The following is a 12,016-nucleotide window of genomic DNA, read 5'->3' on the forward strand; positions in this document are numbered from 1 at the left end:
TTTTTTTCATACACTTGTATCAAGTTTGTATTTATACAACATAACTTGTAAGTTCCTTATAAATATTAGTTATATGTTCCTTATATGTCAAAAATGCATAGTAATAAACTTTTAATTTTCTTAAATATCAAAAAAAAATTTTTTTTTCAAAATATAAATATTTAAACAATTTTTGCGCAAAATTTTACTGCACATGCATTTGGATATAAATTTCTGAGATTTTAAATCTGTTAGCAAACTTCAGTTTTTTAAGGGTTTTTGATGGTTTAAACCAGTATTATACCCTTGTCATGTCAAAAACCCAACCCTGTTTTAAACATATCACACACAATATATATGAGGACATAACATACACTATTCTTGGAAACATATGTCGAACAGCTTGGTATATAGGTTATGTTTTACATTAGAAACTATTATTGAAATTTAACAAACCACATCTATACTCTTTAATTCTTATTTCCCTTATAAAAATATTAATATGTTTTGATAAAAAAAATTTATTTGAAATTTTAGAGTTTTTTTTTTACTGAAGTTATATTTAAAATTCTTATAAATTACTTTGAAAATTAAGAAATTGATTATTTAAAGACTACAAAACAATACTTTAGTAAATGAAAGATTAAAAAAGCTGTAATGATTTTTAAGAGTTTCAACATTTTTTAGTTTAGACATTATTATTAATTTATTTAAAAAATTTAATTTAAAAAACAATTGGTGTACGTCCCGAATGAAAGTAACTGTTAAATTTGTTGATTTTATTGGCAAAATCAGCCTCCCTGTATTCCCTCCCTATATCAGTGAATTAATACTGTTTTAATTTAGGGAAATGCTGGATTGTTTCCGAAAGATCAGAGATGATAGATATTGCAGAGCAGTAGTAATCTCAGGTTCAGGGCATCTTTTCTCTGCAGGTATGCTGGAAAGTTTCTATCTTTCATGTTTTTATTATTTTTCTGAATTTGAGTTGATTTTTATGCTGAATACAATTTTCTCATTTAAGATCTTCTTAGATAATGAATTTTGTGTATACACTTTTAAGTGTTCAACTACTCCAGAGCATCTTGTTGGTTGGAAACATATATTTCTGATACTAAATACTAAAAAATAATTTTAGATAAATCTATTATAAATGTGCCAATTTTATATAAAGAATTAAGCAGAGCAAAGGAGCTTGATCACACAATATTTGTTTATTAATTTTGATTCCACAGTTATGTGAGGAATTCTGTGCTCCATATATTTTATCAAGAAAAGCACTAGCTTAACAATGAAACTAATAGAGCAATGTGAAAACAGGTATTATGCAATACTATCAAAAAAGCAAAATGCTGGATAAAATTTTTCTTTATACGGAATCATGTATGGAAGACATGTCCAGATTACAAAAAAAAAAAAAAAAATTCAGTTGGTGTGTTTTAATTTTAGACTAATAATTGGTCTGAACTAAAAAAATTCAAAGAAGGGCCACATTGGCATTTTCAGACTGTCTAGGTATACAATGATTTTCAACATTTTCTAGCATTAAATAATTCCATTGTAAATCTTTTTAGATTTTAATTAAGGAAATATTTCAGGGTTGGATTATTCTGATATGCAAGACATTACATCTCAAGTTGCTGGAAAAGGTGATGTAGCAAGAAAAGCCAAGTTTCTTTTGTCTCTAATAGCAAAATATCAAGAATCTTTCAATGCTGTTGAAAATGTGAGTTTCATAATTCTCCTAGTTTTATAAAAATTGTAAGAACTAGAAAAATGTACTAATACATTAAGAAATGAAATGCACACTGTGCTTACCTTGTCAGTCACATCATGATAATGTTTTAGGATACATATTAGAAATAAACAATCATGAATTACTTAAGTATTATCTCTTTCAATTATAAAAGATAGGCAAGAGATGGCACTATATGTAATAAGCTAAATATGTCAGTAGATTTTCTCTTTTTAAGGTTACACTTGGCAGGAAAGCCATTCCTTAATGCCTATCTGAAACAAAATTAAAATTAATCCCTTAATACCCAACAAAGCCAGTATTTAAAATTTTATCTTGGTACTCCACTTCTTTTGACAAACAGAAGCTATGCCACTCTCTTTTTTCATTGGAACTTATGAAGGAGAATTTTTTTCATCAGAATGCCATCTTGTTCTAGACTCGGTCAATCTATGGTCTCCCAATGGCTAACTGCTTAGAATTTGCAAGCCTCCGTTCTGTACTATTCATCTTAGGAAATATAGTAGTTTTAGTAAAAATAGAAATTAGCACTGCTGTATGTTTTGATAATTCTATGTATTACCAACCGCTTGAGGCGACCAGCTGATTGTCCTTCCCAAATTCAACCCAGTAAGGGTTGTTTACTGTTCTTCCCCTACTCTAACTCAATGCTTCTGCTCTCTTCATCAAACACTTAATCCAACTAACTTCATAAAAACATGTTTTTTAGCATTACTTGTCAATTACGCTACTTACACCAATAATTGAAAACCATTTAAATTAAGCTTTTTTAGTATTTTCCTTCATCTGATAAGGAATATACAGTTGAAATTAAATTTGAGACTTCTATGTGAAAAACTTTTATTTAGCATTAACTTTCAATTGGGGTAATTACCCTGATAATTATAAAATATCAAAATGAAACTTTTTGGTTTTTCTATTTATCTCATGGAGAATTTAAGTTCCAAATGTTAGTCTTCTATCTTTATAGAAAGTAAAAGAATTAGTGATGAGTGAGTGAGGGCTTTGCCTTTTATCTATGGAGATGTAGATATTTTTACAAAGAATTGCATGTGCTTTTCTTCCAAAATGCATTACTATGTATTTTGTGTTTTTAGAAGTTGTAATATGTATAATTTTATTTGTTTTTATATGTTGCATTGTTTTATTTAGTTCATAATAAACTATCTTGCTTACTTTACCAGATTATGTGCACACTTTAGTTCATATTCTAAATACATATATGATTTTAAAGTGTCATTTTGTGGAAGAGTCCTTGACTTGTTTACATTGCAAGTGTTCAAGAGTTTTGATATCACATTGCTGCTGTTTTAAGGGAGTACCCTGATTTTAACTTATAAAATGTCTTATATATATCCTTTAAAACTTATTTTTATCCTTAGACTCTGAATTTATATAAGCTACTTAAACTGAAATTAAATTTATGTTTTAGTGTCAAAAGCCTGTTATTGCTGCCATTCATGGGAAATGTAGTGGTGGAGGTGTGGATCTAGTCTGTGCTTGTGATATTCGATATTGCTCTGAGGAAGCATTTTTTGAGATTGAGGTATACTTTTCTTTTTTTTTTATGTATGCTTAATAATATAGCGTTTGAGTTATTCTTCCATTCATGAAATCATATTTATTATGTTAAAATCTCATGAGCAAAGTGATATCTCAATTAAGCTGCTTTTTTTTTCATCATAAGGCAATCCTATATTTAATTTGTAAAAAAAGAAATTTTTTCATTGATTTTTATAACATGTTGTATATTTGAATAGCAGAACATATTCAGGACATTTTATGAATTTCAGAGAATCAACTATGAAGAGTATAGAAGTATTGGGAAGCTTGCTCACAAAATATATCTATACTTTTTTAAGTCATGGTCAAACAAATTTTTTTCTTTTCTTCTGCAGGCCCTTAAACCTAGAAAATTGAATGTTTTTTAAAATTTTATTTTATTTATCTTCCACTAAGATCCTGTATTATAGTCATGAAATTTAAATCTTGTTTATTCTAATGACACTTGTTTTATTTAGTATGAGCAGGGATTCCATGAGCCAGGGAGAACAGGGAAAACTTAGAATAGTTTAGGAATTTTATTTTGATTCTAAAAAGCAAGGAATAGTCAGGAAGAGCTGTATATTTTTACAAAAGCCTGGAAAATGTCATAGAAGCCTATGTCATGCCAGTAAAATGTCCAATCTTAGAATTGTTAGTAACAGTAATCAGTTATTAAGATCAGAGTTAAATAAATCTAACATTCATTGCAAATATTTGTTGTAAAAATTTCACATTTTAGTGAAGCTTATCTACCCTTCCATCATCATTCAATATTTTTTTGCTCACAAAATCGAATATTCGACATTACAAATAAGAAAATCAAAGTTTTCTGATTGCATAGCATAGTATAGAAAATTGCATAATACAGATAAAATATGGTCTGGATTTTTATTAAAATTTTCTTAATATACCTAGAAAAGTCAGGGAATTTTTTTCTGAAATTGAGGGGATCCCTGTATAAATTATATTTAACTATTGAAGTAGTAAGTGATAGATGAAGTTATATTACATATATATATATACATATATATATATAAGTTGAAAATGTAGATAAAACATAGAAAATAATACAGATTAATGAAAAGTGAAGAAGAAAAATTATTAAAAAAAATATTTTAAAAAAATTTTTAAAAAGCCCCAAAACATAATAATGAGAAGGCATAATCTTGTCATCAGCTCACACGATTATATCTGCGAAAAGGATTGCCTTCTAAAAATATATTTATGCAACCAAAGCAAAATATATCACTATCATAGTGTGAGGAGCATTCAAAAAGAAAAAATTTAAGCAAAAATGGAACACATTAAGTAATATATATATNATGATAAATAAGATAAGATATAAGACTTAATGATAAATAAGATAAGATATAAGACTTAATGATAAATAAGATAAGATATAAGACTTAATGATAAATAAGATAAGATATAAGACTTAATGATAAATAAGATAAGATATAAGACTTAATGATAAATAAGATAAGATATAAGACTTAATGATAAATAAGATAAGATATAAGACTTAATGATAAATAAGATAAGATATAAGACTTAATGATAAATAAGATAAGATATAAGACTTAATGATAAATAAGATAAGATATAAGACTTAATGATAAATAAGATAAGATATAAGACTTAATGATAAATAAGATAAGATATAAGACTTAATGATAAATAAGATAAGATATAAGACTTAATGATAAATAAGATAAGATATAAGACTTAATGATAAATAAGATAAGATATAAGACTTAATGATAAATAAGATAAGATATAAGACTTAATGATAAATAAGATAAGATATAAGACTTAATGATAAATAAGATAAGATATAAGACTTAATGATAAATAAGATAAGATATAAGACTTAATGATAAATAAGATAAGATATAAGACTTAATGATAAATAAGATAAGATATAAGACTTAATGATAAATAAGATAAGATATAAGACTTAATGATAAATAAGATAAGATATAAGACTTAATGATAAATAAGATAAGATATAAGACTTAATGATAAATAAGATAAGATATAAGACTTAATGATAAATAAGATAAGATATAAGACTTAATGATAAATAAGATAAGATATAAGACTTAATGATAAATAAGATAAGATATAAGACTTAATGATAAATAAGATAAGATATAAGACTTAATGATAAATAAGATAAGATATAAGACTTAATGATAAATAAGATAAGATATAAGACTTAATGATAAATAAGATAAGATATAAGACTTAATGATAAATAAGATAAGATATAAGACTTAATGATAAATAAGATAAGATATAAGACTTAATGATAAATAAGATAAGATATAAGACTTAATGATAAATAAGATAAGATATAAGACTTAATGATAAATAAGATAAGATATAAGACTTAATGATAAATAAGATAAGATATAAGACTTAATGATAAATAAGATAAGATATAAGACTTAATGATAAATAAGATAAGATATAAGACTTAATGATAAATAAGATAAGATATAAGACTTAATGATAAATAAGATAAGATATAAGACTTAATGATAAATAAGATAAGATATAAGACTTAATGATAAATAAGATAAGATATAAGACTTAATGATAAATAAGATAAGATATAAGACTTAATGATAAATAAGATAAGATATAAGACTTAATGATAAATAAGATAAGATATAAGACTTAATGATAAATAAGATAAGATATAAGACTTAATGATAAATAAGATAATAATAATAATGGTAATAAGATTTAATGAACCAATATTTAAATTTTTTTTTAAAAGAGCATATTTGTTAGCATGCTATGTCCTTATAGATTTAAAATAACTTTTTTTATCTTTTTATTGTGTTTTTTAATAAAGTTAATTTATTATTTCTAGATAGGACTAGTTGGAAAAATATTTCCTACAAAAGAAGCTCTAATGGGTGCAGCTTTTGGCTTGGCTAAAGTTATTGCATCAAAAAGTCCCGTTGCAATTCAAGGAACTAAAGTGGCTTTGAACTTCTCTAGGGATCACAGTGTTCAAGATGGGTTGCAATTCATGGTAAATATATTTCTGTAGATTTATTCTTTAATGTTTATAACATAATCTACATTCCATGCATATGCCTATTAAGAACTTATTATGAAGGTTGCCTATTTGCAGATGACTCCATAGTAAACATATATTTGTATTAATCATTTTACATCTGATATGTTATCTCAAATTTCTTTTTCAAGCTTTTTTAAATATACTTTGAAACATAAAGAAATAAATATGTAATTATTTAGTATGTAATAAATTTACTTAGAAATGTTTATTGTAAAATAGTTGTTGAATGAAATATTATCAGAGTTATGTTTTGCATAAATGCTATAATATCTGGCCAGGTATTAAATCTCATTTTTCCCAGATACCCGTAACTAGTCTGGTAAATAATTAAGTTTTTGCCGACCCTTGGAACCGCTGAACTTTGAGGGTATGATACATCTTTACCCATGATAACGAAGCATTTTTCTAATGGTTTACCGATTTTTGCCAGTTTTAGGAATTTGGATATGCTACCATATTACTTAAACATTTCACAAATGTGAACTTTTATTACTAATCTATATTTTTATAAAAATTTGTAAATATTTTCTTTAGTTATACTACTTTGTTTAACATAAATAAAGGAAATATAAAGCCTTGTTGAAATTTTTTTTTATTGAGAAAATTGGAGATTAAAATATTGATGATACTCAGTTAAATTCCTTACTTAAAACAACATTTGACTTGCTTTCACCTTTAACATGTGAATAGTCATAAGAGTAGGAAGTATATTAGTTTCTGCTTGATTTTGAAACCAGTTTGGAATTATGCCAGAAAGGTACATTGACTCAAACTGCATTGTACATAGTACTTAAAGTAAGCATTGTGGAAATATTTAAATATATTTTTTCAACTTAAAGCTTAAAAGCATTGTAGAAATAGAAAGCATTATAATACATTCACATAAAACTGAGCAGAGGGTAAAGGTAATGTTCTAGACATAAGAAAGGTGTTATCTCTAGATAATTAGTTTGACAAGCATTGGATCACAAATATGCGCACCTTCTCCAGTTAAAATAAATATAACTAATTAATATTTTAGTTATAGTTAGCTAAGGATTATGTTCTTCAGAAATTGTTTAATCCTGATATTTTTTCCATATTCTATATTATTTACATGTTGTTTTTATTTGTAAAAATTCATGTTTAAATATTTAAAATTAAAATTATTTAAGAATCATGAAAAGTAGTGTAATACTTTTTAGAGTGAGAAATCATCATTAGTGTAAACTTAGAAAATGCTTTTCTGTCTCCTCACTTATTTTTAAATTTGAACTTCAATTCCTTTCCTACATTTTTGAAAATCTGATTAATGTTACACTACATTAGTATTTATTTCTTTATTTTTTTTTTAACAGACATATTGGAATATGACCATGTTACAAAGTGAAGATGTGTTAAAGGCTGCTGAAGCTACTATAAACAAATCTGATAAGCCTCCTAAGTATTCAAAGTTGTAATTGAACAGTAGTAATGGATATTTTATTAAGTTTTATATATGTGGGAAGTGTTTTTTTTTCTTGTTTAATTATTATAAAGTTGCTCCTTAAAAGTTAAGAGCCATTTTTCTACATAAAAACTTGTATATTGTTCCAGTTTTTCTGTCAGTTGTTTTTGCTATTAAATGAAGAATACTTTCAACTTACCTAAACTTATTGCTTTGAGCAATTTTTTTATTACTTACAATAAAAGAAAAATATATTGTGTTTTCATAGCTTAACGATGTTTTTGTATTTGGAAGATTTGTATTTTAAATATTTCAAATAAAATTATTTTATGTTAATTATATATTTTTTCTTCTTGGTGACCATTTAGATTTAAGTTTGAAGCATGGATCATTTTTTTACTCTCACCTGAATAGAAAAATGCCATATTTTGATATATATATATCTCATAAATTATTGAAACATATCTGACCAGAATATTTAGAATTATTTCTCGTGCATGTATTTAAAATTTGAACTCTTTCTAATGCAGTCCTTTATTAAAAAAAATTAATATTTTGCTATGCCCTATTTCTATTTTTCATGTAATATATTTTTTAAAAGTATACTCACTAAAAATAAGTTAAAAATCCTTTTAAAAAATTTTGATTTCAATCATGCTATGATGAAATAATTAATTTCTTATTACAACTTCAAAAATTTATTTTAGAATTTCATATTTTTTTTAGCAGTTTAGATTTGCCATCAGTTGCAACAAAAATTTTAAACAAATATTTGTTCTTGATTTCATGAATTTGGTTTATGATGATTTTGAACATCATGAGCTCTTCCTTCAGGTCATCAGGACTTAAGAAGCTGCTCCTCATCTTCTCCATGAATTTCACACCTACAGTAAATCATACAGCATGATCTGTCGTGCTGCAAAAGAGACATATTCGCAGTTAGGGCAGAGGGTGTCGTTTGAAAAATAAGTCAGTCTCCACAAAAACAACTTTGTATTCTACAATGCAATGTAAATGGTCTTAGTAAAACAGCCACAAATATGAAACTAGACCAACTACTGGACTAAGCGAAACCTGTGATGTCTAAACTACCGCTTTACAAGCAACCGAACTTAAAGAGTTCCATTCACTAAAGATCAATGTTACAATATTTTGCATTTGGATAGGAAAACTGGCAAAGCCGGTGGTGGATTAGTCTTCCTCTTCGGGCACCTCCACTATCAAAGTGTGAATGTTCCACTGTTAACAAACAACAAGCTTGAAATCCATGGTATTTCATTTTCCATGGTGCATAGCATTTTTAAAAATGTGCTTAAAGGTGCTTATTTTTGTTTTTTAAAAAAGCCCTCAAAGGTGCATTGGGTGTTTTTAAAAAGTGCTTAATTTTCCCTTTTTAAAAATGAGATTTTTGAAAAGGGAGTGTCGATTTTCACCATGTATTATGTAAAAGTGTGCATCGTCACATTTGATCATTTTAGAATGGCTAATATTAGCAAGAAAAGAGTTCTTTGTCAGAAACTAGTTATTTTATCCTGATCATGTAAAGTCTTTGAAATTTATTTTGTACTTCGTTGATGTATATAGTACTTAAAATATTTTTTTAATGCTTAAAAAGTACTTTAAAGGTACTTATTTTTTGTTGAAAGATTTGGCTACCCACCCTTTTTTCATGGAATAGGAAAAATCTCAGAGTATTTAATTCCTATAATCCCTCTGATTCCTTGAGTTTACTAGACTGCTTGTTCCAGTGGTCTGATGACAATATTTTTTTTCCTGGGGGACTTAAATGCCAAACACTCCATCTGTAGATGTTTGAATTCTTAAAGCCCTAGTGGTGCTCTAGAGTTTAAAGGTGAAAAATTGGATCAAATGGCAGTTTCATGTTTCATCTGTGGCCATTTAAAATGCTTAAATTTCAAATATGGGTGCAAAATCTTCCCAACCTGCAGCAGGTGCAATCTGAAACCAGCTTCCCTTGAACACATCCTTGATTGTCTGGAAATTTCCTTGAAGGACATTCTCTTTGAAACAATTTTGGTGTGTGACTTTGCCAGAGTGTTTGGACTCATGGATTTAACATTTAAACATGCATATAAATGATCTGACAACTATCAGGAAACTTTTTAGGTCTGATGAAAGCAAATTATTTCTTCTGACCATTACTACCTCTTAAAATTTTGTGGGGAGCAAGGTTGGCAATTATGTAAAGGATATATCTAATATTGTTCCTTTAACTGGAACATTTTCAATAGTTAAAAGAAATGAATCATAAAAATTAGGAAAAAAAACATTATGTGCAATTTGCATTTTCTTTTAACTTGATTATTTTAGGAAGTGACAGCTAAAATTAATATCTGTTAAGAATTAGTATTTAGAAATCTTTTTATCAATTGTCATATTCTTAACTTCAGTATTTTTTCAATTAAATTTTAAAAATAGAAATAATTGCAAGTAACATTATTAATTTATACAATTTTAAACACTGTGCATAAAAAAATTTAGAGTTAGTGTTTCAAGAAAATAAAAGAACCATTTGTTTAAATATTGATCCTAAAAGTGTCATGTATTTTTGTTTTCACAGAAATATGCTTTTCAATTAGAAAAATAACAGCAACAATTTTTAGCAAGCATGGCATATGTTTCTTATCAATTTGTGAAACACTTAATAAATAAAAAATATATACATATGTTTGCATTATCTTATGTGTTTCAAACAATTTTTCAAAATGCCCTATACAATAATCTACACTGGTCGACAAAATTAAGAGATGGAAGGCATTTTCCCAAATATCTCAAAAAATACTGAATATAAATAAATGAAATTTGGTATGGATATAGCTTATTCCATGATAATAAAGTATGCAAAACAAAAATGAAAGTGCCATTCACTGGCAAGACCTATTGCCAATAAATCCAATGTAGTCTGAACTTAAGGATAAAAGATGACAATAAAAGTGAGGCTTGTACAGTGTGTGTTGCCTCTAGTATGGTGTATAGTCACCCCTGACAGACAGACAGCATGCACAACGAGTATGCATGCTGTTAAGGAGGACTTGTAGAAAACCCTCCCATTCTTCCACCAGAGCAATTTTTAACTCCAGAATGGTTCTGGGGGGAGGTTGGTGCATCGCAATAGCTCTCCCAAGAGCATCCCGAGCATGTTCAATAGGATTCAGGTCAGGGGATTTGGCTGGCCAATCCATTTGTTGAATATCCTCGCTTTCCAGATACTCATCAGTCATCAACCATGAGACTCCTATGTGGTCGTGCATTGTCGTTCATAAAAATGAACTCGGGGCCAACAGCGCCCCTGAAAAGACGCACATAGGGCTCTCGGACCTCCTGCCTATCCCTCTGGACATTCACGGACCTATTGTCAAACACATGGAGTGGTGTGCGGGTGTCTTGCATGATCTCTGCCCAAACCACGAGTCCTCCACCAGCATAATGGTCCCTATCGATAATGTTATCGGGTTCCAGGTTCCCTCCATATCAATAACTGTCCAGATATAGCGTCATAGAAATGTGCGAAAACGCTTTCCATCTCTTAATTTTGTCCACCAGTGTATGTAAAACTGAACCCCTGTTTTAGTCAAAAATGTGATACTTTTAAGAAACATCTGAAAAAGATTAATTGAAATCCCATTTTTCATTTATGTAGGTAGTATTTGTTTTATTTTAAAAATGACAATTTTTAACAAAATATGGGTAGATTAAAAAAAAAATTCTACAAGACATGATTTATAATGTTTTTCTATCATACCTTGTGCAGAATAATGCAAAACATTGTTTGGAGAAATGAAAGAGATATCTAGTTAGACTATTTCTCTTTTAAATAAAATTAATTATTGTACATTCTATAAATTAAAAAGGACTTGCTGGAAGATAAAATGATCAAGTTTAATTCTGTTTTCATTTACTCCTTTATTAGAAGCCACAAAAAGTGGTCCATATATCAAAAATACCTATGTCAAAAAGTTCTAGAGCATATTTGTAGTTATTCCTTTCTATTACTTACCATTTTAGCTGTAAAAAAAATACTTAAATCCTAGATCCAAATGTGTTTGCATTGTTAATATATATCATGGTAGACAGAACTATCTAGTTCTACAAAACATATGTTTATAGTAAAACACTTATGCGGTCACCATTTTTTTTAATGGGTTAAATTAAATAAAAAAGTTCAAATGGGTTAAATTAAATGGTTAAGTCATAG

The 12,016-nt window shown here is 27.4% G+C and overlaps 1 protein-coding gene across 1 annotated transcript; it reads left to right on the forward strand.

Moving 5' to 3' along the window:
* Positions 1 to 829: 829 nt before the first annotated feature.
* LOC107457486 (delta(3,5)-Delta(2,4)-dienoyl-CoA isomerase, mitochondrial) lies at positions 830 to 7,813 on the forward strand. The gene is made up of 5 exons (XM_071187264.1): positions 830 to 914; positions 1,578 to 1,705; positions 3,168 to 3,281; positions 6,162 to 6,326; positions 7,712 to 7,813. The coding sequence occupies exons 1-5, from the start codon at positions 830 to 832 to the stop codon at positions 7,811 to 7,813; spliced, it is 594 nt and encodes a 197-aa protein (XP_071043365.1).
* The last annotated feature ends 4,203 nt before the right edge of the window (positions 7,814 to 12,016 follow it).

Source organism: Parasteatoda tepidariorum, chromosome X1 (assembly GCF_043381705.1).
Source record: "Parasteatoda tepidariorum isolate YZ-2023 chromosome X1, CAS_Ptep_4.0, whole genome shotgun sequence".
NCBI lineage: Eukaryota > Metazoa > Arthropoda > Arachnida > Araneae > Theridiidae > Parasteatoda > Parasteatoda tepidariorum.